General features: G+C 40.1%; 1 protein-coding gene across 1 annotated transcript; it reads right to left on the reverse strand.

The window, feature by feature from the left end:
- Positions 1–2946: 2946 nt before the first annotated feature.
- LOC101544265 (pancreatic triacylglycerol lipase) lies at positions 2947–17971 on the reverse strand. The gene is made up of 13 exons (XM_004611904.2): positions 17959–17971; positions 17780–17825; positions 16358–16512; positions 14117–14239; positions 12746–12880; positions 11966–12077; positions 10686–10805; positions 10446–10565; positions 9802–9920; positions 6849–6978; positions 5651–5759; positions 4934–5098; positions 2947–3068 (listed from the first exon to the last, which is right to left on the reverse strand). Exons 2-13 carry the CDS (start codon positions 17823–17825, stop codon positions 3005–3007), a joined length of 1398 nt encoding a protein of 465 aa, XP_004611961.2. The 5' UTR covers positions 17959–17971; the 3' UTR covers positions 2947–3004.
- Positions 17972–22644: the final 4673 nt, after the last annotated feature.

Raw genomic sequence — 22644 nt, forward strand, 5'->3', positions numbered from 1 at the left:
ACTGAAATTTGAGTAGGATCACACCAAATTAGGGAAAATAACATATAATCCAACTGAATTTAACAAAAAATGAACACAGAAGACTCAACTAGCAACACCCTAGCAAATTCTTAGACAAGGACTTAAAAACACTATGATGAGATATACAATTTTCACATAAAAATGGATATTTTTATACTGACTGATTTTTAATATTAGAGCTTTGTTATCTAATCAATGTCAACTCTAGTATTGTATTAACTGTCTGGCTTTTGTCTACACTAAAATAAATTTAAAATAAATTAGGGGAGGAGAAAATAGAGGTATGAGCAGAAAGAAAGTAGCTACCCCTCTCGGTGTGGGTCTGGGGAAGTCAAAGATTAAAACCACAGTGGGTCCGTGGTGAGAACTGTTTGAGTTCTTGGTGCAGCACCACTGTGTGCAAGGTGGTTCACAACTGACATCCAGCTGGTTCAAACTGGACACGTCCAAGGGTTTAGAGATGAGCTCTCATATGGATCAGTGCTCTTCTGCCTCCCATACCTGTGGCTCGCCCTGCTTCATGGACCAGTGGCTGAAGAATGCTGATATCGATGCTCCACCTGTTCAGGAGGTCCTAGGTCATGTACTTGCTCTACAACATCCTTCCCTGTCACCTCTCAGGCAATCTACACTAGATTGTTTACACTTAATGTTCTTTGTTGTATTGGGACCTAGCTTCAAGATATACCGGAAGTTGATGGAAAAAGATGTTTACAACTACATAGGGAGTAGACAAAAGCATCTAAAATGTGATTGAGAGTTTTATTTTTTGTATTTCTCCCAGCTTTCATTTGTCTATAATGTGTGTGTCTCTGTTTCAGTGCCTGTGTTTGTGTGTGTCTGTGTGTTTGTATGTGTGCTTATGCTGCTGCAGTTGTGATCCTGGTTTGAGGAGAAGAAATCCCCTGGTAGAACCTTGAGCTTCAGCACAGGGACCAGAATTAGCAGCTAGAAGGAAGGGGAGTCTCTCATAGTTCCACCAATGAATAGTAGCTAGAGAGGGATGCACCAACATTTCCCCTCACAATATCCTGGGGAAACATAGATGCACGCGGGAGAAGGCTGGAGGCTCAGCACCTTATCATCCTCTTTGAGCTTCACCTGAAAGTGAGGACAGGAAGTCCATATCTTAGCAGATAGCTTCAGACTAAGTGAGTAGTGTATCCTGGAGCTTTGTAAACAGGATGCCTGTGTTAGGAATCACCGTATCACTGTATCTCTGTCATCCCATTGTTCGTCGATTTACTCCAGCGGGCACCAGTAACGTCTCTATTACACTCAGCCCTGAGATTTTAGCAGCTTCTCTTTACTCGTATTTCCCAAGGATTGGAAGCTTTTTCAGGGTCAGGGGAATGAGACCTATCTTTACTGTTCTTGGCATATTGAATACGCCACAGGTAGCTTTCTAGGCTCTGCCGTACGGTGTTAGGAATAACAAGACCAAAATTTTGGAATTCACTGTCAAAGGCTTGCTGAAATTCTCTCTCTGAGGAGCAGGCTAACACACAGAGTTGAGTGTATTTAGCTCTTATATCCAACCTGGCTAAACTAAATTAAGGGAACAGAGTTCAGCAAGCAAGAGGTGAGGCAGTCTATGTCTGAAAGCACAGCCTTCCACACCACCAGAGAGCACCTGCCTGGTGGGAAATATGGTGCCGGGCTCTAGAAATAAGAATATTTCATTCTAAAATGGACTGGGCCAGAAATAGGTGAAAAATTTGAATAAAATATTCATTAAAAATGAAAGCAACTTGAAAACTGCTTCACTATGATATAAATGGTCATTCCAATGAATTAAAAGATTTTTTGACCACACTCAGATGTGCTTGGGTACTACTCTTGGCTCTTTGTTCAGGGATTACTCCTGATGATCCTCAGGATGACCACTCCTGGTGGCCCTAGGAGACCAAATCTGGGTCCCCTAGGTGTGTACGCTACATACACAACAAGTGCCTTACTCTCTGTACCCTCTCTCTCTCTGGTCCTTTTCCCAACAGGTTCTATTTTTAAATACCCGACTCTACTGGATTCATTCATTCTTTCCATTAGTGAGATGGTCATTTAGAAAATATTTATTTGGTTTCCACCTACACATCTGGCCTATGCCAGTCACATGCAACATTCAAGTCCCTCAAGGAGTTAACAAACAGACATGTAAGTTACAGACAGACACATAAGTCAGTGATCATAATACAAGGGACTCTTTGGGATGAGAGAAGTCCTGGGGCAGCTGGAATGTTTTAGTCTAGGTCAAAGGTTAGGGAGGAAGGAAAGGCTTCCTAGAGAAAGTGATGACTGAGTAGAGAATTAATTAAGGATCAGTGAACATTAGGCCAATAGACAGAGGAAAGAGAATGATCTTATGAAGAGAAAGAATTTGAACGAAGGCCCACAAGCATCCTGGGCCAAGACACTCGGGGCTGGCGGGCAGAGCTTGGATGTGAAGTTACCAAAGCAATGCAATGAGGGATAATTCTAGAATTCTAGGTGCAAACAAAACCAAGAAGGGGTCTTGTGAGTTCCCATGGGATGTGGTTTCTGTTCTGGGGGTCAGCGAGAGGATTTTGGACTTGTGCTTTAGAAAGATCCGAAAGGCCGCGGTGAGGAGAGGGGCTACAAGAAGCCCATCCAGAGCTAGGAAACAAAGATTTGGCTCTGCCTGGTCCCTGTGTTCTTATGTGGGTCCTGAGATGACTGATTCTGAGCAGACAGAGAAGTAAAAGACAATGGCCAAATGGTGAAAGTGGGCGTTCTCAGGTCTTCCACCAGGAGGTTCATTTCAAACCTGGAAATAATATTCCAAGCTCAAATGTCACTTGACATGTCGCAAGATTCAGCAGTGATTGGCGGTCATTTGAATCCATCAATCACCTGGTCTAAAGTTTCATCGAAAATAACGGATGTGATGACACAGAGACAACTGTATTGCATCATCATTAGATTTTATTGGTGGTGAAGTTCAAAAGACACATGTCAGGAGCTCTTAACATGGGGTAAGAGTGAGCAGAGTGTCCTCCCTCACGGTCTCCAGACTACAGAAGTTGAACCTGCAGAAAAACAAGAGGTCAGTTTCTCCAGGCACACAGTGGATGTGGTGAACATGTAACAACCTCTGCAGCTTTCTCTGTGGGTCCCCAGGGCCAAGACTAGACATGAGGTGGGTGCCTGGAGGGTGGGCAGACACCTTCTGATAAGGGGACTGAAGTGTGCTCCTCTATTTTGATTCATGACTGGGCAAATGGCAGAAAGAGTCTGAGACATAGTCAATAGAACTGGGAACTGAATAGGTGGAGGGTAGGGACCAAGAGATAATGATAGAGGGATCTCGAAACACTTGTGGGAGGATTGGTGTAGCAGCTCTACATCTATAAAATCATAACTTCAATGCTAATACAAACTAGGATACCTCAATAAAAATATAAAGAGGTGATGTCATTGGACATGCAAAGATTGGAGACAGTTTAGTTGTCCCATACTAAAAGCACCTTATACACATAAGTTCATTGTCAGCCAATGTCACAGGGAAAGAGTAGGGTCAGCCATGTGACAAAAATTCAGCCATAGTAATATTACAAGTTCCTAACTATATTGAGAAGGCATTATTTATTTTAATTTGGTACTTGACTAACCATATTTGTTAAAAAGTTTATAAATTTTGGAGTTACTGAATACTTTTTCATTCTGATAAACTTTCTCAAGCTTAGCTTTGGGGTGCAGCTATTTGATCCTTTTAGGTCAACCAAAATTTAGGATGTACTACTGAGGAATGTAACTTTCTGAACCTTTTTTCCCATAGTTCTGGAATTCTGGGCTTTTTCAGACAGGTTCATGGAAACAAGTACAATTCCTGCCTTGCTAGATAACAGGGTTACTATTCTTTCTCATCCTTTAAGATGGGTATTTCATGCAGGCGTGGACACTAGTCAGTACTCTGTTGACTATTCAAAGGAACAATCTATTTCTGAGAGTCTTGTGTCCCTCTTCCTTCTGGTCCAGTCATGGACAATCTGATTGTCTTGAATTTTCTGGATTCTTAGCTCTGATTTCTCTATTCAAGGTGTCCACTGGGCTTTCAATTTTTTTTCTACTTGTGTGACACCCTAGGTACTTTCTCAAAGCATTAGGCTGGACATAACTCTTACTTGTTTCTTATCTCTTTGCTGCCTGTTGTTCAGTAGTTTAAGAATTATCACACCATCTTCTTTGTTGTAATTTTTGGTTACTTCCATTAGGAGGAGAATTATGCTTCTGTAACTTTTACTTTTATTTGAAGCAAAAACCTCTTTCACTCCCACAATCCCCCACCCAGTTGGACTGAATGACATGCTGATAGAGTGTATTTCTGTGTCTCAGAAAGTGATTTTATACTCAAAGCACTTGGACTGTTATTGGTATTGTTATCATGTCCCTCCAATCACATTTTCTGATAGTTCACCATGGTAAGTATTCTTTCATCACACCCATTTCAATATTGGTTATAATCAAGATTTCACTAAAATCACCATGTCACATCATTACCTATTTGTAATCCTTGATAGGTTAAGTGTTTTCCTAATCATTTAAGGGGAAATTTGGTAAAACTAGAAAACTTAGTGGCAGTTACACATGTGAAGCACAGGCACAGCACAAGTTACAGCAGCTAAAGGAAATGGTTCTTTTTGTTTTAATATTATGAAGCCAGACTGTCACCCTAATACTAATGTGCATCAGAAGAATATGTCTTCATCTACTAATCTACCAACGTTGTTTTTCTAAAGGGCTGGACTTTCTTTTAAAGAGACCAAAGTTAATAGGAAGCAACTGTTGGCAGGGTTGCAGGAGACCCACAATTGGGAGGCCTAATTCAAAGTTGACTGTTGTTGGGAGTGGAGGGATAAATGTGATGCAAATCTCTTTGGATTCTGTTACTTACAAGGTTCCATCATTTCTTTCCACTGTGACCTTGGATACTCCCACTCTAGGCAGAGTTGGGTTGATCACTTTATTGTACCAAATGAACTTAACCTTCTGGACATCACCAACATTCACATCGGAGTCAAATTCATTGGAGTGAGTACTGCCTGGTTGGAGAGTTCCCCTTGATGTAGAAAAAAATGAGTAAACACATAAATGAACATGGATACATTTACATATAAACATAAATAAATATGTTTCTACTACCCATTTATGATGCAGTCCCAGTAAGAGGCCTGCTAGTACATTTGTCATGATAAAGTTTTCTCAGTGGGAGGTAGTCCATTTGCCATGAGTTACTTGTATTACTTTAAAGTTGTTTTTACTAGCAAAACTGTAGACTTGTTTTAGTTATAATCCTCCCACAACTAAGTGATGACACCTTTATAATGTTACTACCTTCTTCTGCCCAGTGGTTTGGCGGTCACAACAATTTTTTTTACTGATGAAAATAATATTGCGGCCCATCATAAGAAACATCAATGGCTTTTCCAGGAAATAGAGAAGTTAAGAAGCAGGATTCTGACATAGATTTTGTTGAGCCTGAGTCTTCTCCCTTTCATGGCAAATGGATGGACTGTTCTCCCTTCTAGTAATGGACTCTTGTGTCCACAATACACACAATCAGTGCTAAGTATTTCAACACTGCAGAAGCTTTGAGTCATTTTGTACTCACTTGAAAATTTCATACTGCTTAGAGTTTCCGTTACTTCCAAACAAAGCCACCAATGCATGTCCTGTCACCTTCTTTCCAGACAGAGTGATAGTTACCTTATACCTCCAGCCTGCACCAGGAAGATATTTGCAAAATGTCAGCTCACAGAGAAGCTGCATGGAAGACAGGAACACCTGGGTTCCACCGCAGCTAGTTTGGAATCATATATAGAAGTAATAGAGTGATTTTTCTGGTCAAAGGAGCATGGATCAGTTCTTAGAGGCAGAGAGGAGCATAGAAACTTTCCAAAGGCAATAGATTTCAAAGTAAAGGACTAAATGATTCATGTTATTATCCATATTTTCACCTCAGAATATAATCTAGGTGAAGCTTCTTCGGCTAAAATCTTCTGGTAAAAGATTTTTACAAATATTTTGCTAAAAGATTAAAAAAAATTTTTCTCTAAAATGGGGAAATAGAATATGACAATTTTATCAATTTGCTTCACTGTTACAGATCACAGATTACAGATTTTAGAGTAGTGTCTTTTTTTGTCTTAGTGGTCTATATTTATTTAAAAATTATAACTCAAGTTTCCATTGTCCTTGGAAATATATTAATTTTTGGTCCACATTAATGGGGAACTACCAGTTTTTGCCACTTAGAGCTGGTCTGGACCACTCTAAGTGGGAGAGAGTGAAAGTTTAACTTTATCTATGCAATGCAGCTAAACTTATTGGTTGCTGTCCAGTAAGTAAAAAGAGAAGCTTTTTACTCTTTTATCCAGAGAGGACCCCAGGGCCTGTCCCCAGGCTTTGCAATCCCTCTGCCCTCTAATTTCTATTATCCAAGTAGCCATTGATAATCCTAAATATCTCCCAAATCTGTCAAGCCCGTTCCACTCCCACCACCACTGCCATCTCTCTTCTGCATTGCTTTTCTGTTTCTGCCATAACTTCAGAAAAGCTCCTGACTGCAAGGGGGAGAGGCTGGAGTAGAAGAAATACTCAGCACTAAAATCAAATGTGAGAGAATCAATTTTCTATCATGTCCCCAGATCTGTTCTGTTTTCCAGGTTGTTAAAAGTAACATTAAACATGCATTTGAGTATTTTTTTTCATGTTTGGGAGGAGTGTTTGAAACTTTTGTGCAGAAAAGCATTTTCGCAGAACATAATAAAGTAAAGAATTCCAGGCCAAAAAAAGATATAGAGGCTTACGGGCAAAATTGCTGGCATCACCGGTGTTAAGATAAAATTTCTGGAACTCTGCACTTGTTTTCCCAATGAATCTATCAGCATAATGGCCCATCTGTGGGCAGCCGCCACTTGGACAAGGGAAGCACTTGTTCTAGAGAAAATAAAAAAATGGGAATGAGAACAGTCTTGATTTCATTTCATTACTATTATTCTGGTATGTGGGACACTTTCAGTGGTACTCAGAGGTGACTCCCAGCTCAGTGCTTTAGAGTTGCTCTTGGTGGAGCTTGGAGCCCTTGGGAATCCACCCTGGGTCTCCCAAATGCAGGGCATCCATGCCAACCCTTACAGCTACCTCCCTGATCCGTTGTTCTTTCTTTTCATAATGCACCACCTTTTTTTTGCATGCGCTGCTGCAATTCAAATGTTCTAAAGAGAATTCTGTTCCAACACAGGACTAGCAAAGTTTAAAAGGCTTCTCATTTTAAAATAATGAGCCAGCAATTTCACTGTTAAATAACACGACACTTTTAAAGAGATTACCACAAATCACACGAGAAGGAAGCTATAGCTTTCCTCTTCTGCCTAGCTTCCTTGAGACACTCTTCAGCTGGGATGTAGTTATTATAAAAAAAAAATAAAAGCAGGAGGTGGCAATCAGCTTCTGACATTGATCAAATGGGAGGACGAGTCAGGGTTTTCTCAATTTCTTTAGTTCCTACAAAGCAGCATCTGAAAGATTCATATCTCAGAATTGCTCCAGTGTGGAAGGAAAATGAGTTCCGGGTGTGGAGAAGATAGAGATCATATAGGCCTGTTCCTTTCTATGATCATGGGGTTGTGGGAGAGGAAGGGAGGGAACAGGTTGGGAAAAACAAGCATGACAACTCTAGCTGTGGGAGGGTAAAGGCTGCTCCGCAGTAGAGGCCTGTGGTGAGACTCCCAGGTCTGTGGATCAGATGGACGGGGCCAGCCTCAGGGTCTTCACCTCACACAAGCTAGAGGGAAACTTGGGCAGCTAGACAGAAATGACCCCAACACTGCAGGAAGTGCTCCAACAAAAGAAGTAAACAGAAGCTAGTCATGTACCCATCGATAATGCAGATTCCCCCTATTCCCCCCCACACACACCAGCCCTCTCCCCTTGCCCAATATATGCCCTGATCAGTCCAATCACCTTGCTCATTACCAGCTTGGAGATACACTAGTGCGGAGACTCCCATAACTGAGAAATCTGTAGAATGGTATATCTTATAAAAATGTGAAGGTGACTGAGGGGTCATGAAAATTAAATGAGTGAAAGATATGTCCAAACTGCAGTGACAAGGCCACTGGGAGAGAGAAACTGAGGCACACATGATTGCTTAGTGCCCTGAACTTGCAACAGTCTATATTATGCGCATCCCATTGCCTAACAATCTCTATTATGCTAAGAAGCCTCATCCTGACACCGGAAGGATGAAGTTGCAGAGATGCTGCCAAACCTCTTCACAGTCATAAATAAATTCTATGAGATCATGACTTCCAAGAGGACAATCTTTCATCTGCATTAACAAGCAACAATCACTCCATCCTATATGTATGTTTTCTACCCCCTTTCAAGGAATATTTACCTGTATGAAGAAGCTCTACCTCTATCTTTGTATTTTTCCCCCACATCAAAAAAATTGGCATAGCCTTGCTGATTGGTAGGTCTCAGCTACAATTCCTTAAAGGTCTCTAAGAAAATCTTTGTTATACTGGCAGATAAAATTCTGACTCACAACTGAAATATTATTTAACAAATGTTTGGGCATCTTCTGAAATATTTGTATTACTTAATCCAAGTCTTCTCTCAGAGAGCCCAGCAAGCTACTGAGAGTATGGAGCAGTCTGGCAAGCTACCCGTGCGTATTGGATATGCCAAAAAACAGTAACAATAAGTCTCTCAATGAGATACATTACTGGTGCCCGCTCGAACAAATTTAATCAAGTCTTAACTGAATGAAGCCTAAACATCAGTGTCTGCTTTCTCCATTATTTAGAGAATGGGGATTTGGGAAATATAGAAATAAAGTTAGACTGTCTTGTGTGTGCTTGTTTTATGTAAAATCTGTACTGTGAATTAAACATCCATGCCCTAAAATACACACACATAAATATCAACATTTGTTGATTGTTGACTATTATGTTTCAATGTATGAGATAAGCAATTAAAGCACATTTCTTCTTAAATTCTCCCACCAAAGTTTGGAGTCTACCATTATTATTTACACTTAGAAAAGAATAAACTGCTCTACTACAATTTTTTTCCCTCAACTCATTGATCTATTTGAGGGCAAAACCAGAACTCACATTCCCTCCCTAGTTCCTAAGTAGATCTCCTTATTAATTTTCACTTCATCTAACACAATACTTGAAATTCTGTTATTAAATGACATGTTATAAATTTTTACTTAAAAATATTACAATAGCTAGCAATGCAATTAAACAAATAGACAATAGCCATGTCATGCACCAGATAACATTAAATGATCCTAATTAGATATATAGAGAATATCAAGAAAACTGAGCACTCAATAAAAAAAAGATCTTGACAATTAGGATATTGCACAAAATTGTCTCATGCCTATAATGACACTGTTTTATAAGGTCAGTCTTTAGAACAAATTTTCCATGTTAATTAGCATCCTTTAGCACTGGAATTTCTTCCATTAGACTCTCTTTTTATTCACCTAGAACTTAGTTCCCAAGTAAGTTTTACCATTTACTTGCTACATATAGAAGTCTTAAAAACCTGGCAGATAGCAGACATTTCAGTTTACAAGCCCATTTTTCTGAAGTTCTTGTTTCATCATGATTCTAATAAAGATTTATGATTCAGGGTATGAATAATATGACAGTCATATGATAACAGTGACTGGATGCCAGTTATGTACCAGTCATGAGACTGATTGTCTCCAAGTTATCCAAGTCCAAGAAAACATTGACTTACTGCTTTGAAAACATTGTAAGAGACACAGGAGTATCCAGCAAAGCCATCGGGATGGAGGATGCTGTCAGAATAATACTTGTAGCTTCTGAGGTGATTGCAGGCCACGAAGTCACGAGTTCCTTTGAAATCAAACATGATTACCCATAAGCAACTGATCCAAATTTCCAAGTTATATCAAGGTCATAATACAGTTTTTGAATAGGTTTATCTAATAAGTGCTAACTCTTGGCTGTCATAAGTTAAATCGTGTACAAAATGTATTTGTGATGTTTTGTTTTGTGTTTTGAGTCACACTCAGCGGTGCTCAGGATTTCTTCTTGGCTTTGCACTCAGATAACTTTTAGAGGGTCTTGAGGGACCATACGTGGTGCAAGGGAATAAATCCTGTTTTACCCTATGCAAGGCGAGTACCCTACCTGTTGCATTGTTGTTTTAGTTCTAGGAAGCTGACTTTGAAACATTCTTTCCTATGCTCTTCTTTCTCTCTTCCCCCAATAAAAACTCCTTATCCCAGGAATATAATTGAATGCCCTTTTTGATAGAAAAATGATAGACCTGTATTATGCCCAAAGATTTACAACTCTAGCAAAACAAAGCTCAGAACTTGCCACAATAAAATTTCTTGGTGTATCTAATAGTTTTACCTTCCCAGATTCCCTCGATATCCACAATCTGAGACAGAATGTTCTTCTGACATCCGGGCATATCTTCTCCTCCATTTGGGAAGAAATCCAGGTGGCCCACAGTTTGGCTCATTCCAAATCCTGAGGAATTTTTCAATATAAAAAAGTTGAGGTGAATATAGTATAGAATCAAAATGTTCAAACAGCACTCTAATATATGGACTTAAAAAGCACTCTTGGAAGGTGAATTCAGGAACTCACCAATGTTGGGGATTATGGGGGAAGCATCAGTGTGAATGACATCCACAAACCGGGCATCACTGGGATCCAGTCGCACCAGTTCAGGTGTGCCCTCGAAGCAAGGTTCAGCGGGATCCAAACCTAAATAAAAAAGGATGCATCATGGTAATTTCCTTGTGCCTGTGCATTTGTCTTTCTTCATTAATTACTGGATGGCAGCATTGGATGTAATCTTGATTAATGCATGAAAGAGAATCTAGTCCCTTCCCTTTTTTTTTACCATTTTCTCAAGAGAAACATGTGTCTAGCTTACTATCTTTATTAAAATAAATTTTCAGCAAACGATGGGATTGACTCTATTTATTGACACAGTCTCTATAGCAATCCTATTCCCCTCCCAGCAGTAACTAGTATAGAGCCAGACTCTGGGAGAAGCTGACTCCGAAGGGTTTCTCATACTAAAAGAGGGTCACCTCCCAAGAGGTAAAAGACCTGTACTTTCACAGTCTTGGGACCATAGTTTCATATAATGCCTGGTAGAGCCAATTTTACTCAACATTGATGGCCTATGGGAAGAAACACTCTCCCCAGTAAAGTAGCAATAGATATTTCAAATGTAATCCAACTGAGCCAAACTATTTTAAAAGAATCACAATGTCAAGGAAAATGTTTGCTCTCCAAAAGAGTCACTTTTCAGATCTGGGATTACAAATAATTTCATAAAACTTAATAGGTTGGTCTGAAGACTTGGGTACCAAATTTGTGAGCTCCGTGGCCAGTTTGCAGTCCAGAAGATCATGTTTCTCATCTAAGTAGCAGTGCATGGAATTGGCAGCTCGGGTCAATCTCACCTGCACCCTCAACTCTTAGATTGTGTTTAATGAGATTTGGGCGAATTATCAATGGTTACTGACATAGAATATGATTAATATTTTTAGCTCTTCAGACTTAACTCTATTTGTTATTTATTCTATTATTTATGTTTTATTCTATTCCAGAAACTTATCTATTGTGAATGCCCCACAAAGGAAATACAATTGCCTCTTGATTCAAATAAGCCTCTAGATGTTCTTAATTAACATGCTTTATTCATATGTTAAACGGGACTTTATGGATCAATGATTGATATTGAAAAAAGAATCCACAAGGCCTCAGGGCACATTGATTTATTGGGAGAAAGTGAAAACCTGCCTATCAGGTACCAAATAGGGCTGCCCCATATTTCTATATTTTGAGATACTGCAGAGAAGAGAATTACACTACTCCATCTCGGATTACAGACTTTACTCTTTTCAACCAACCTGTGATCCTAGCAACAGTGCCATTGGTTCTTCTTCCAGCCTCTCCAGCAGCATGAGACCCCAGACTGTGGCCAATGATATGGACGTTGGACACAGAGTAACCTAGTGATGACTGTAGGAAAGAATACTTGGTTAGATGGGTACAGAGAAGTCAACCAAAGCAGTCAATTTTGATGTGTGGGTTTTTTGTGTTTGGGTTCCTTTTCCACAATGATAATTGAAAATAGCAACGAGTCTAATGTCTAAACTTGAAAGTGGAGCTCTTGGGTAGTTGGTGTGTTAATCATCTTTGATAGACGATGAATTGGTACAGAGAAACGAGGAACTGTTTGCATGAGACCGCAGTAACAGAAACCATAATTTAAGCACATTTAAATTGTACATTTTCTATAGTTTTAGTATCCAAAGTGGGCTGGCTTTGTCTTCTTGGGCTTCTTCTCTTAGAAATCATAATCAAACAAACAAAAATAAAATTGGTTAATCTTGAAGTTGACAAGATAGTCACTGGATTTAGTAAAATGTTGGAGAATTTGGTAGACATTAACTATCTGGTTGCTTGAACAATATCTCTTAAAAATCTAGTGCACTGATCTAAAGTAAGCTTGGTGATGAAGTTTAATTCTACATTTGACCTGCAGTTTTCTCTTCAAACAGAGGCAAGGACAAATCTCAGTAGAAAATTATCTTGATCACTGAGTGGAACCACATTTCTTGGTGGGAGTAGGAGGATTGGGAGAGCTCCGAGGTGCATGAGATTGAAAACAATGCTGAGGTTGTTACCTGCAGAAAGTCGATGAGATAGGCCACTTCTGCACCCACAACCCGAATGTTCTGGGAGGCCTGAGTGTAGCCAGTTCGGGAGCCTCTTTTCCAGTCCACACAGATGCAGTTCACATTTTCCACCTTAAACATGTTCTGGTGGGAAAGACGGAATCAAGAGGCAAATCATTCAGTCTTTAAAAATAACGAATTGGCTTATCTGAGGACAAGTTTCCTCTTTCACCTATTCAAACTAGAAACTTTTCTTCGACTTGTTTTGAAACCCAAAGCTATGAGAAAAGTTTCCAGTCAATTATGGGGATAGAATCCCTTGTACAACTTAACCCTGACTCATGCTGGAGGTTTGGCCACCATGCGAACCGGGTTTTTAAGATTTCTATTGTAATACATGCAAAGATGTTCATGTCAAGGAGAAATGTGGTACAACGAGTTGTCTTAGAGCATTAGAAATGTACTAAGACCTCAATTGTCCCTCATTGGAACACACTCAAATCATGGCTTGCTTAGGCCATAGACACAATAATGACTACTTTTTTATTATAATAGATAAATTATGACAAATCTGTCATTATACCTTATAATAGATATTAATCCTAATTGACTTATTACTCTTTTGCTCTTATTAAATTGCTGTTCTAAATTATAATTAAATCTAAATTATTTTAGAAGCTTTTCTTTTAATTCTATACTTGACTGTTGATGTCGACAATCCTTAGGATCAATGCTTACTGGCTGACTTGCATTTAATCCAGTGCAGCCTTTGAGCCCTGGGCAGGTTTGAAATGAAAAAGGGTTAGGAAGACCTTTGAGTTTTCTTTCCAGACTTCTGGTGAAATGCCTGCACCTTTGTGCTACCCCTGGCTATGGAAGCTTGATGAATAAATGAACACAAAAGGATGTTCTTTAGGCAATGGCAGCTACTAGGAAAATTTGTCTTTGAATTCTTCATGATCACAGGATCCATAGCCAAAGGCAAATGTAGGAAAATAGGGCCATGATTGTTGCCACAAGAGAAGCAAGAGGTGAAAACCTACATTGTGTTTCCAAGCTATTGCTACCATAAGAGATCAGATATTTGTAAGAGAAAACCAAAAGAAGCTATTTTATCTTTTTTAGAAATGAAAAATGATGTACAGCGGTCTAGTAACATTTGAAAATATTTGTTCTGGCTATTCAGGGATCACTAACCAGGTGGTCCAGATGCCACACACAGGCTGTCTCAAGTCCACTGGCCCCACGACCACCTCCTGTAGGGTCAGAGGATTCTCCAGGGTCACAGTGGCTAGCATTTGTACGGTTGGAGGTCTGCACTCTGCCCATGCTAATTACTCCCACAGAAACAACCTTCCCTAAGAGAACACCACTTCTTACCCTGCACATATTAGCCAGCCAGCCTTCTTCTCCCTTGTCTATGAATCCATGAATAATGAAACGGGTTTTCCTGTTTGTTTGGAAGTTGGAGCTTGAGATAATGTCTAAATCTGCAGAGATTTCCTATTTGGGAGAGAAAAGTGTTTACAGTCACATTTCCAACAAAACTGTTTGCACGTGTGGGGAGATAGAGGCTAGAAGACTGCGGAGGCTTGGGGAATTAACTTTATTAAAATGACCATATCACCCAAATATCACCTATATCATCAAATAGCACAGATTCCATAGAATCACTATCAACATCCCAACAACATTCCTCATAGAAACAAAACAAAAAAATCATAAAATGTATTTAAAACAAAAGAGACCTTGACCAACAAAACCAAACCTGTAACAAAAGAATAAAAATAGAGAACTTGTATGTCTCTGCTTCAAGCTATACTATAAAGTAGCATTTATTAAAAGAGCATGGTATTCAAATGAAAAAAAGATCAATGGATTGTTCATCGTAACCAAGCTATTTGCAATCATCACTATTGTCCTTTTTAAGATATCACAACATTGTTTCAGCTGTCTAACTTGGGATATTATATCTGTTATGATATTGGTGTCAGAAATCTTGTCTCTACACACTGGAAGAATATATATATATGGGTGTCTGTGTGTCTATATGTTTTACATATGTATGTACAAAACATGTTGAGAGATTTATACAATTTGGGATATTATATATTTATGTGTGCATGCATATATATCTATCATTGAAGTATATATTAAATGTAGCCATGAGGGGCCGGAGCAATAGCACAGCGGGTAGGGCGTTTGCCTTGCACGGGGCCGACCCGGGTTCGATCCCCGGCATCCCATATGGTCCCCCTAGCACCGCCAGGAGTAATTCCTGAGTGCAAAGCCAGGAGTAACCCCTGAGCAGCGCTGGGTGTGACCCAAAAAGCAAAATAAATAAGTAAGTAAATAAATAAATATAGCCATGAGGGTAAGATAACAATAACATCAAACTGACAAAATTTTTATAAACAATATAATCACTGTCACTGTTACCCTGTTGCTCATCAATTTGCTCGAGCAGGCACCAGTAACGTCTCCATTGTGAGACTTATAGTTACTGTTTTTGGCATATCGAATACGCCACATGGAGCTTGACAGGCTCTGCCATGCAGGACGTATACTCTCGGTATCTTGCCAGGCTCTCCAAGAGGGACAGAGAAATCAAACCCGAGTCAGCTGCTTGCAAGGCAAACGCCCTACTCACTGTGCTATCGCTCCAGCCCACCAACAATATAGTACTTAAGATAAACAATATATAAGCAATCACTGTATCACTGTCCTCCCGTTGCCCATCGATTTGCTCGAGCGGGGCGCCAGTAACGTGTCCATTGTGAGACTTGTTGTTACTGTTTTTGGCATATCGAATACACCGGGAGATTGGACCCCGGGAGATAGGCCGGTGCTAGAGCTACGTGCCAGGCAGGTCCTCAGTGATGTCCAACACTGTATGGTCCTCCCAGACCACCATACAGTCCTGGTGGCCCCTCAGCTCTGGGCCATTAGGCCTTTACTGTTGGTCTCAGCATTACTGAGTGGCCCCCAGGCTTCTCAGCACTGCTGGGGGTTCCCTGTGTTAGATATAAGTTGAAAGTGGGCCAGGCTCCAAATAGCTCTGATATTTGTTGTGGGTTGGGTTGGCTGAGTCCCTTGGGGGCTCCCCTGGGCAGATACTGAACTTTGTCCTACAGTGGAAGAGTAGCTGAACTGTCTCCCATTCATGTTACATACACCAGTGTTGCCTGGCCTCAGAAAGTGCCCTGTGTACCCAAGGAGTAAAGACTGTCACTGCAGCACAGGCTCGTCATTGGTGGATTGCTTCTGGCTTAAATTCTTTCCACCCCTGAATACTTTTCACTCAAGAAATGCATATGAGACTGAGTAGGTAGGTGTATAAAATAGGAAAAATCAAACATTTATTGAAAATAAGTCATAAATAATCTTTTGTTATTGTTAGTCATGGGCAGAGCCCGGCAAGCTACCCGTGGTGTATTTGATATTCGCTATGTAAGCAATATAATATATAAAATAATTTTCTTGTTTCTTCTCCTTAGAAGACATAAAGTTCATAACACAGATGGTACATAAAATGGATACATAAACAGAACTAGAATACATAAACATATTTTGATAACCTAATACATAAGATACCCTTCTGAAAAAGAGAAATGTTCTTACTTGATAGTTGTCTTGGTTCTCATTAGTGTACAGAAGGAAGCGGGTGTTGACATCCCTTGGAGCCCAGGGCAAAATTTTAAGGGGTCTTTCTGCAATTCCGGCCCATGGGGAATTATCACTGAAGCAGCCAAGTCTCTCAAAGCAGACTTCTTTTCCTGCAATCACCCACAGGTATTTCAGAGATATTAGTTTAACTAGAAAATTCTTTTTTAGTGGTTTCTGCCAAAATTGAAAGTAAATTTTATTTTACGGCTGATTTTCTTCCTCTATGTCCCCAAACATCTTTTTTAGCTACATACCTACAAAACGTCAATCTACCTTGTCCCAGCTGGAGACACTGTCACCTCACATGACTCTTGCTCCCCGCTTGTGTGTGTCCAATCTCATAATGGGGAACCTGGGGTCCTTCTCGATACCCAATAAATCAACAGCCTCATGTGCCCAGATTTTGTGGACTAAGATTCCCAGCTTCTGGCCCCATCTCTTGTCTTCGGGCTTTGAACAGAGAGCTTTGATTTCATGCAAATTCCCAAACTTTATATCTTCACCTGGCCGAGATTTTAGATCTTTGACCTATGTTTAAAGAGGGCCTGCATGATGGGGAAAATTGCTGTTCACAAATAAACAGAAAATTCTTGGCTTGGCCCAACTCAAGACTTGAATAGTGTCCCATAGAAGCACAACACAGAGGAAGGAGTCTTGCAGGGAATAAAGCTTCTATCCTACAGTAATAGCAACAATAGTATTTGCGGGGAGCTTCACTTTTGGAAATCTCACTGTGTTCCAAGTTCTGAGCATAATGCCTCGCAATCTCACAGTAATTTCTTGAGAAGGATCATATTAGATACCCATGTCATAAAAAAAAAAGAGAGTGAAGCACGAACTAAGAATTGGACTCAGAAAAAAAAAAGGGGGGGGAGGGCTGGAGCAATAGTATAGTGGGTAGGGCGGCCTTGCACATGGCCGGCCCGGGTTAGATTCCCAGCATCCCATATGGTCCTCTGAGCACTGTCAGGAGTGACACCTGAGTGCAGAGCCAGAAGTAATGCCTGTGCAGTGCCAGGTGTGACCCAAAAAGAAAAAAAAAAGAATTGGACTCTCAGCGTTTCAACCGCACACTCATTACCATATTAGAATTGCTAGACCTAGCAATGAAAATTCCCAGTTAAAGTTGAGTTTCAGATTAACAGTGATAAATTTTCAGTATCGATGTATCACACGGTTACTGGTTTATCTGAAAAACTTCAGATAACACGAGGTCATCTAAAATTCAGATTTAACTGGGCATTTTCATTTTCCCTTTCAACAAGTAACTTCCGTGATTCTCTCCTTGGGGTGGTTCGATTAAATCAGCATCGCCTTTCCGCAAATTATCAAAACAGTCAACTTCTTCCAACTCTGCATAAGAATTTTCCCCCTTACCTGCTACTGCACCGAGCAGCAGGAGGAAGGTCCAGGTAGGCAGCATCTACATAAAGCAAAAGATATGATTGAGTCTCACTATGTTCAGTTTTCAAAAGTTGGCAAGTTCTGTTAGCCCTCAGAAAGAGAAAGGGGTCGATTCTACTAATTCAGCCATGGACATCATGTTCCCGACTCACCGTGGCGGTTCCAGGCTGGTTCCACACACAACTCAAGAGCACCAAAAAAGCCCTTTTATAGACAAACCTTATCTTTGTTGAGCAGCTCCATGGAACAGTACCAGGGAAAGAGAGGAGGTTCCAAGGATGTGTTTCTAATCTTAATCATAAACAAACCAAGAGTGATAGAGTAGGTAAAGTTTCCACAGGACTCCTGGAGAGATGAGGAGAAGGTAAATATCCACTGTTCTCTTCTGATGCGATTGTGTAACTCTCAGAATCACCATCTTTCCATTGCAAGGAAAGTTCTAATCTGTCTCCACTTCTAGCCAATTTCTAGACAGACCCTCACAGAGTATTCTAGACAATACTCTGTGAGGGTCTGTGGGATATGAGAAACTGTATTGTTTTCACAGATTCTACAGCAGGAGTATTGGAAACAAATATAAAAGCTTACCTGCTCACGCTGTTCTTGTGTAACCTCACTTCCCCATAAGGACAGCCAAAACAGAGGCAGTTCTTCAAGAGAATTATTGCCTGTTCAGAAAGCAGTTGGCATTTTATTTTGATAGTCCACAGAAAAGATTTCTTTCTCAACAATAATAGAGGGGAAATAATAAACAAACTGACTAAAGGGAGGAGAGTATTACCAAAATCAAAGCATGACGCTATCATTAGATGAAATTCTGAATAAAAGAGAAAATAAAATTTAACTTGGGGGAAAAACTGACCTGGGATAAAGATCTAGCAGAAACTATTTGAAAATAAAAAAATAAGTGTTTTGTTGGTGTTAGATATATTACTTAAATAAAATAAAACCTAACAGGATACTATTTTTTAATAGGCCAGAACCATTGAACCTAAGAATATCATAGAGATAGCTTAAATCTATGAAATAGCAATGTGTCTTTGGTCAGAGATAGTCAAATAAGAATTTAACCTGCTGACAAAGTTTCTAGGTCCAGAAAAAAAATCAATGAAATGATGTGTAAGGAAAGTTCCAGAAAGTTTAGCAAAGGCAATGTAAAATCAAGAAAGAAGGTCAAGGAACTCTGACAAATTCCCACTGAGTCTTTCCTATCTCAGGGTATAGTGCCCTGGTTTCTCTCTAAGAACATCTCCTTAAAGTACTTTCATCAGTGGTTATCCCTTGCAATCACTAACAGCTCCTCAACTCAGAAGAAAATGTAATTTTCTGGGCCTGTTGACATATTTCAATATCTAGCCCAATTGGTACCTAGGATTCAAAGGCCCATAGGGTAAGATATCCCTGTTGAGGGAAGAAGCAACAATAAGAGGAGGAATCACTGTCACTGTCTTCCCATTGTTCGTTGATTTACTTGAGCGGGCACCAGTAACATCTCTATTCCTCCCAGCCCTGAGATTTTAGCAGCCTCTCCTTACTCATCTTTCCCAATGATTGGAGGCTCTTTTAGGGTGAAGAGAATGAGACATATCATTACTGTTTTTGGTATATCGAATACGCCACGGGTAGTTTGCCAGGCTCTGCCCATGCGGGCAGGATACTTTCGGTAGCTTGCCAGGCTCTCATTGTTCATCAATTTGCTTGAGCGGGCACTGGTAATGTCCCCATTGTGAGACTTGTTACTGTTTTTGGCATATCGAATATGCCATGGGTAGCTTGCCAGGCTCTGCCATGAGGGCAAGATACTCTCAGTAGCTTGCCGGGCTCTCTGAGAGGGATGGAGGAATCAAACCTGGGTTGGCCACCTGCAAGGCAAATGCTCTACCCATTGTCCTATCATTCCAGTCCATATATATGTGTGTGTGTGTGTATATATATATATATACATACATACATACATACATGTATCATATATCTATTACTCTCTATGATTTGTTGCCTACTGTCTGAACTCCATCAAATATGGTGTGGTAATTATGGAAAATGGGTAGGCAGTGTCTTATAGTGCGCACAGTCCAGAAAGCGGCCTGGAGCGTGGTGGCAGTTGGGTTGTGGAGGTCGGCTGCTGGGGCTGGGTCCCTTGAGGTGGGCAGAGTTCTTACCCGCGCCTCCCTCCCCAGCTCTGAGGCCCCCCCCTGAGTGAAAACAGCCTGGCACGGAGTCTGAGAGAGGAGGAATATGAAAAGTAATTTGTTTTGCTCAATTGATATAACAGAAATTTCCTACATAATTTTACTATGAACAACTATGATTTTCGAGTTTTTGATTTAAATCAGGAAAACACATAAACCCCCCAAAGTCATGATGTCAGGAATATTTTTAGGGTGGAGAGCATACGCCTAGCATATGTCACACTCTGAGCCTGATTCTCAGTATCACGTGTGCCCCCATCCCCTAATACTGCTAGCAGTAGTCCTGATTAAAATAAAAGGAACCAATATTCACTTTAGGGGTTACTATAGAGTAAGATTTATTCTGTGTAAATTACAAAAAAAATGTAGAGAATTTCTAAGTTGTCATTTTCGATAGTGCAAAATTTAACCTGGAATTAGGCTCATCTTTGTTTAATGTAGACTGTAGAGTTAGGACCAAATGTCACCAAATCAGATTAGAATCCAAAGCAATTGTTTTATGAACTGAAATTGGACCAAATTTTAGAGTGCATTGGGAAGATGAAGCATCCCAAATTCCAATAAAAGTTAAGAAGAAGTTGAACATAATCAGCAATCTATTGTGCCAGCTCAGGATGAATGGATCCCTTATATTCAGTCTCGCTGAACCCTTTGGCTGGGTTGTGAAATTTTATGAACCATATTGTCTCATTCTGACCAAGAATGTGCTTTCTAGGAATATCCGTTTGCAGGATATCTGGCAGAGATTGCTGGCTTCTTCCTACGGGGAATAGATCTCTTATTATCTCCTTGCAGGAAGATAGGCCACGTGATCCCTTTCTGACCAATCAAGTGTGAGTGTGCAGAGTGTGCAGGTACTAACTGTGACGGTCCATGGTGGAATCCCCCATTCCCACCACGTGATCTTTCACTTTCCCCCTTCTACAACCTGAGTGACCTCAATTCAGGTAGCAGATAGCAAAGCCACGAGATGAAAGGGTTCTTGGTTCCCCATAAGTAAAAGCTACGTCTACCTCTACTAAACCATGAACATATATTATAAAACTTACACGATTAAGAAATAAATTCCTTTTGGGCAGGGGTGGTAGGAGGGTCATGGGAACATTAGTGGTGGAGAATGGGCACTGGTGGAAGGATGGGTACTCAAACATTGATTGAAATGTAATCACAAAAATTTGTAAGTCTGTAACTGTATCTCATGGCCATTCCTTAAAAAATAAAGAAAAGAAATAAAATCCTTTTGTTTTAAGTCCCTGATATTTCAGGGTGATACAATTAGAGTAGCAATTAGATGGTATTGCCTTAACTGATAGCAAGTACTCTGTTGTGCAATGATTCTCCTACTTCCAAGAAAAATTCAGGCACTAAACCAAGCCTTGGGCTCTAAATTTTACCACAAGATTTAGATGGTATTTATGTATAACAGCAATATTTACTTTTGTGCTCTAATTCTTTGTTTGAAAACTCTCCTTTTTCTGTTGCTTCCTGAATTAAAGAAAGTAACCGCTTGATTCATATTTATAGAATTTTTATTTTAAGGAATGTTTTTTTTAACAGTTTCACCTCCATTAATGGAGACAACCAACAGATTTCACAAGCAATATAAGTTACATTCTTTAGGGTTTGAAAATTCACCCCGTGTTTTGGGGGCTCTCAGAGGCAACTTATGTATAGCTGGGGGCAGTTTTGTGTACTGGAGTACACGTAAGTTCAAATATCTGCCACAGGTAAGTGGATTAGAGTTAACACTGCTCTTCCATAATATTTGCTTCTACTTATGTTTTCACATTATGGGCTAGAAGGAGACCCTGGAGAGGGTAACAGAGCCAAGGCAATCCTTCCCTAGGTGCCAATGGCATTGAAAGTGAACTGGCATTGAGACAAATTCTACTCTGGATTATTAATTAATTCTTGTTTTGAATTCAGCAGAGCATTACTTAAATATTGGTTCAACTTTGACACTGAAATCTTGGGTCTTGAAAAATAAAAACAAGCAGATTAAATGTCTCCAGTCTAGTAGTTATATTTGCAGAGGAATTAAATATTGACCCACACTGGCAATCTTGAGATCAAGTGAGGGAAAGAAAAGCCTGGGGACATCTGGGTGGCCAGATAACCAGAATGTTAGCCACATGGAACTTCATTTACTTACGATGGCTGTCTTCCCTCCTCCAGTTCAGCTTACTAAGAGAGTGGTCCATTCAGGACCATAACAGAGTTGTCCATCCATGACTAGGAATAGTGCTTGAACAAAGCTGCTGAATTTCCCTGGGAGGAAAAGCCCATGGGAATCTGGGAGTTCCTGACCCTTCCTATCTTCCAGAACAATCCTTTTGCCCAATGGGAGAGGGGTCCTCTCACTCAGAACCAGGAGTGGGATTCCAGTCAAACTTCCCTTGTTATGTTTGAAGATGATTTATTTCGTGGGAAAAACTAACAAGAAATATCAAAGTATTATTAATTATTGAGCTATCTATACTTTTATTTTGCTTAATAACCCACAAAACCCTTAGGTTCTTGAGCTGTCACTGTCACTGTCATCCCGTTGCTCATCTATTTGCTCGAGCGGGCACCAGTAACGTCTCCATTGTGAGGCTAGTTGTTATTGTTTTTTGGCATATAGAATAGGCCATGGGAGCTTACCAGGCT

Source organism: Sorex araneus, chromosome 11, assembly GCF_027595985.1.
Source record: "Sorex araneus isolate mSorAra2 chromosome 11, mSorAra2.pri, whole genome shotgun sequence".
Lineage (NCBI taxonomy): Eukaryota > Metazoa > Chordata > Mammalia > Eulipotyphla > Soricidae > Sorex > Sorex araneus.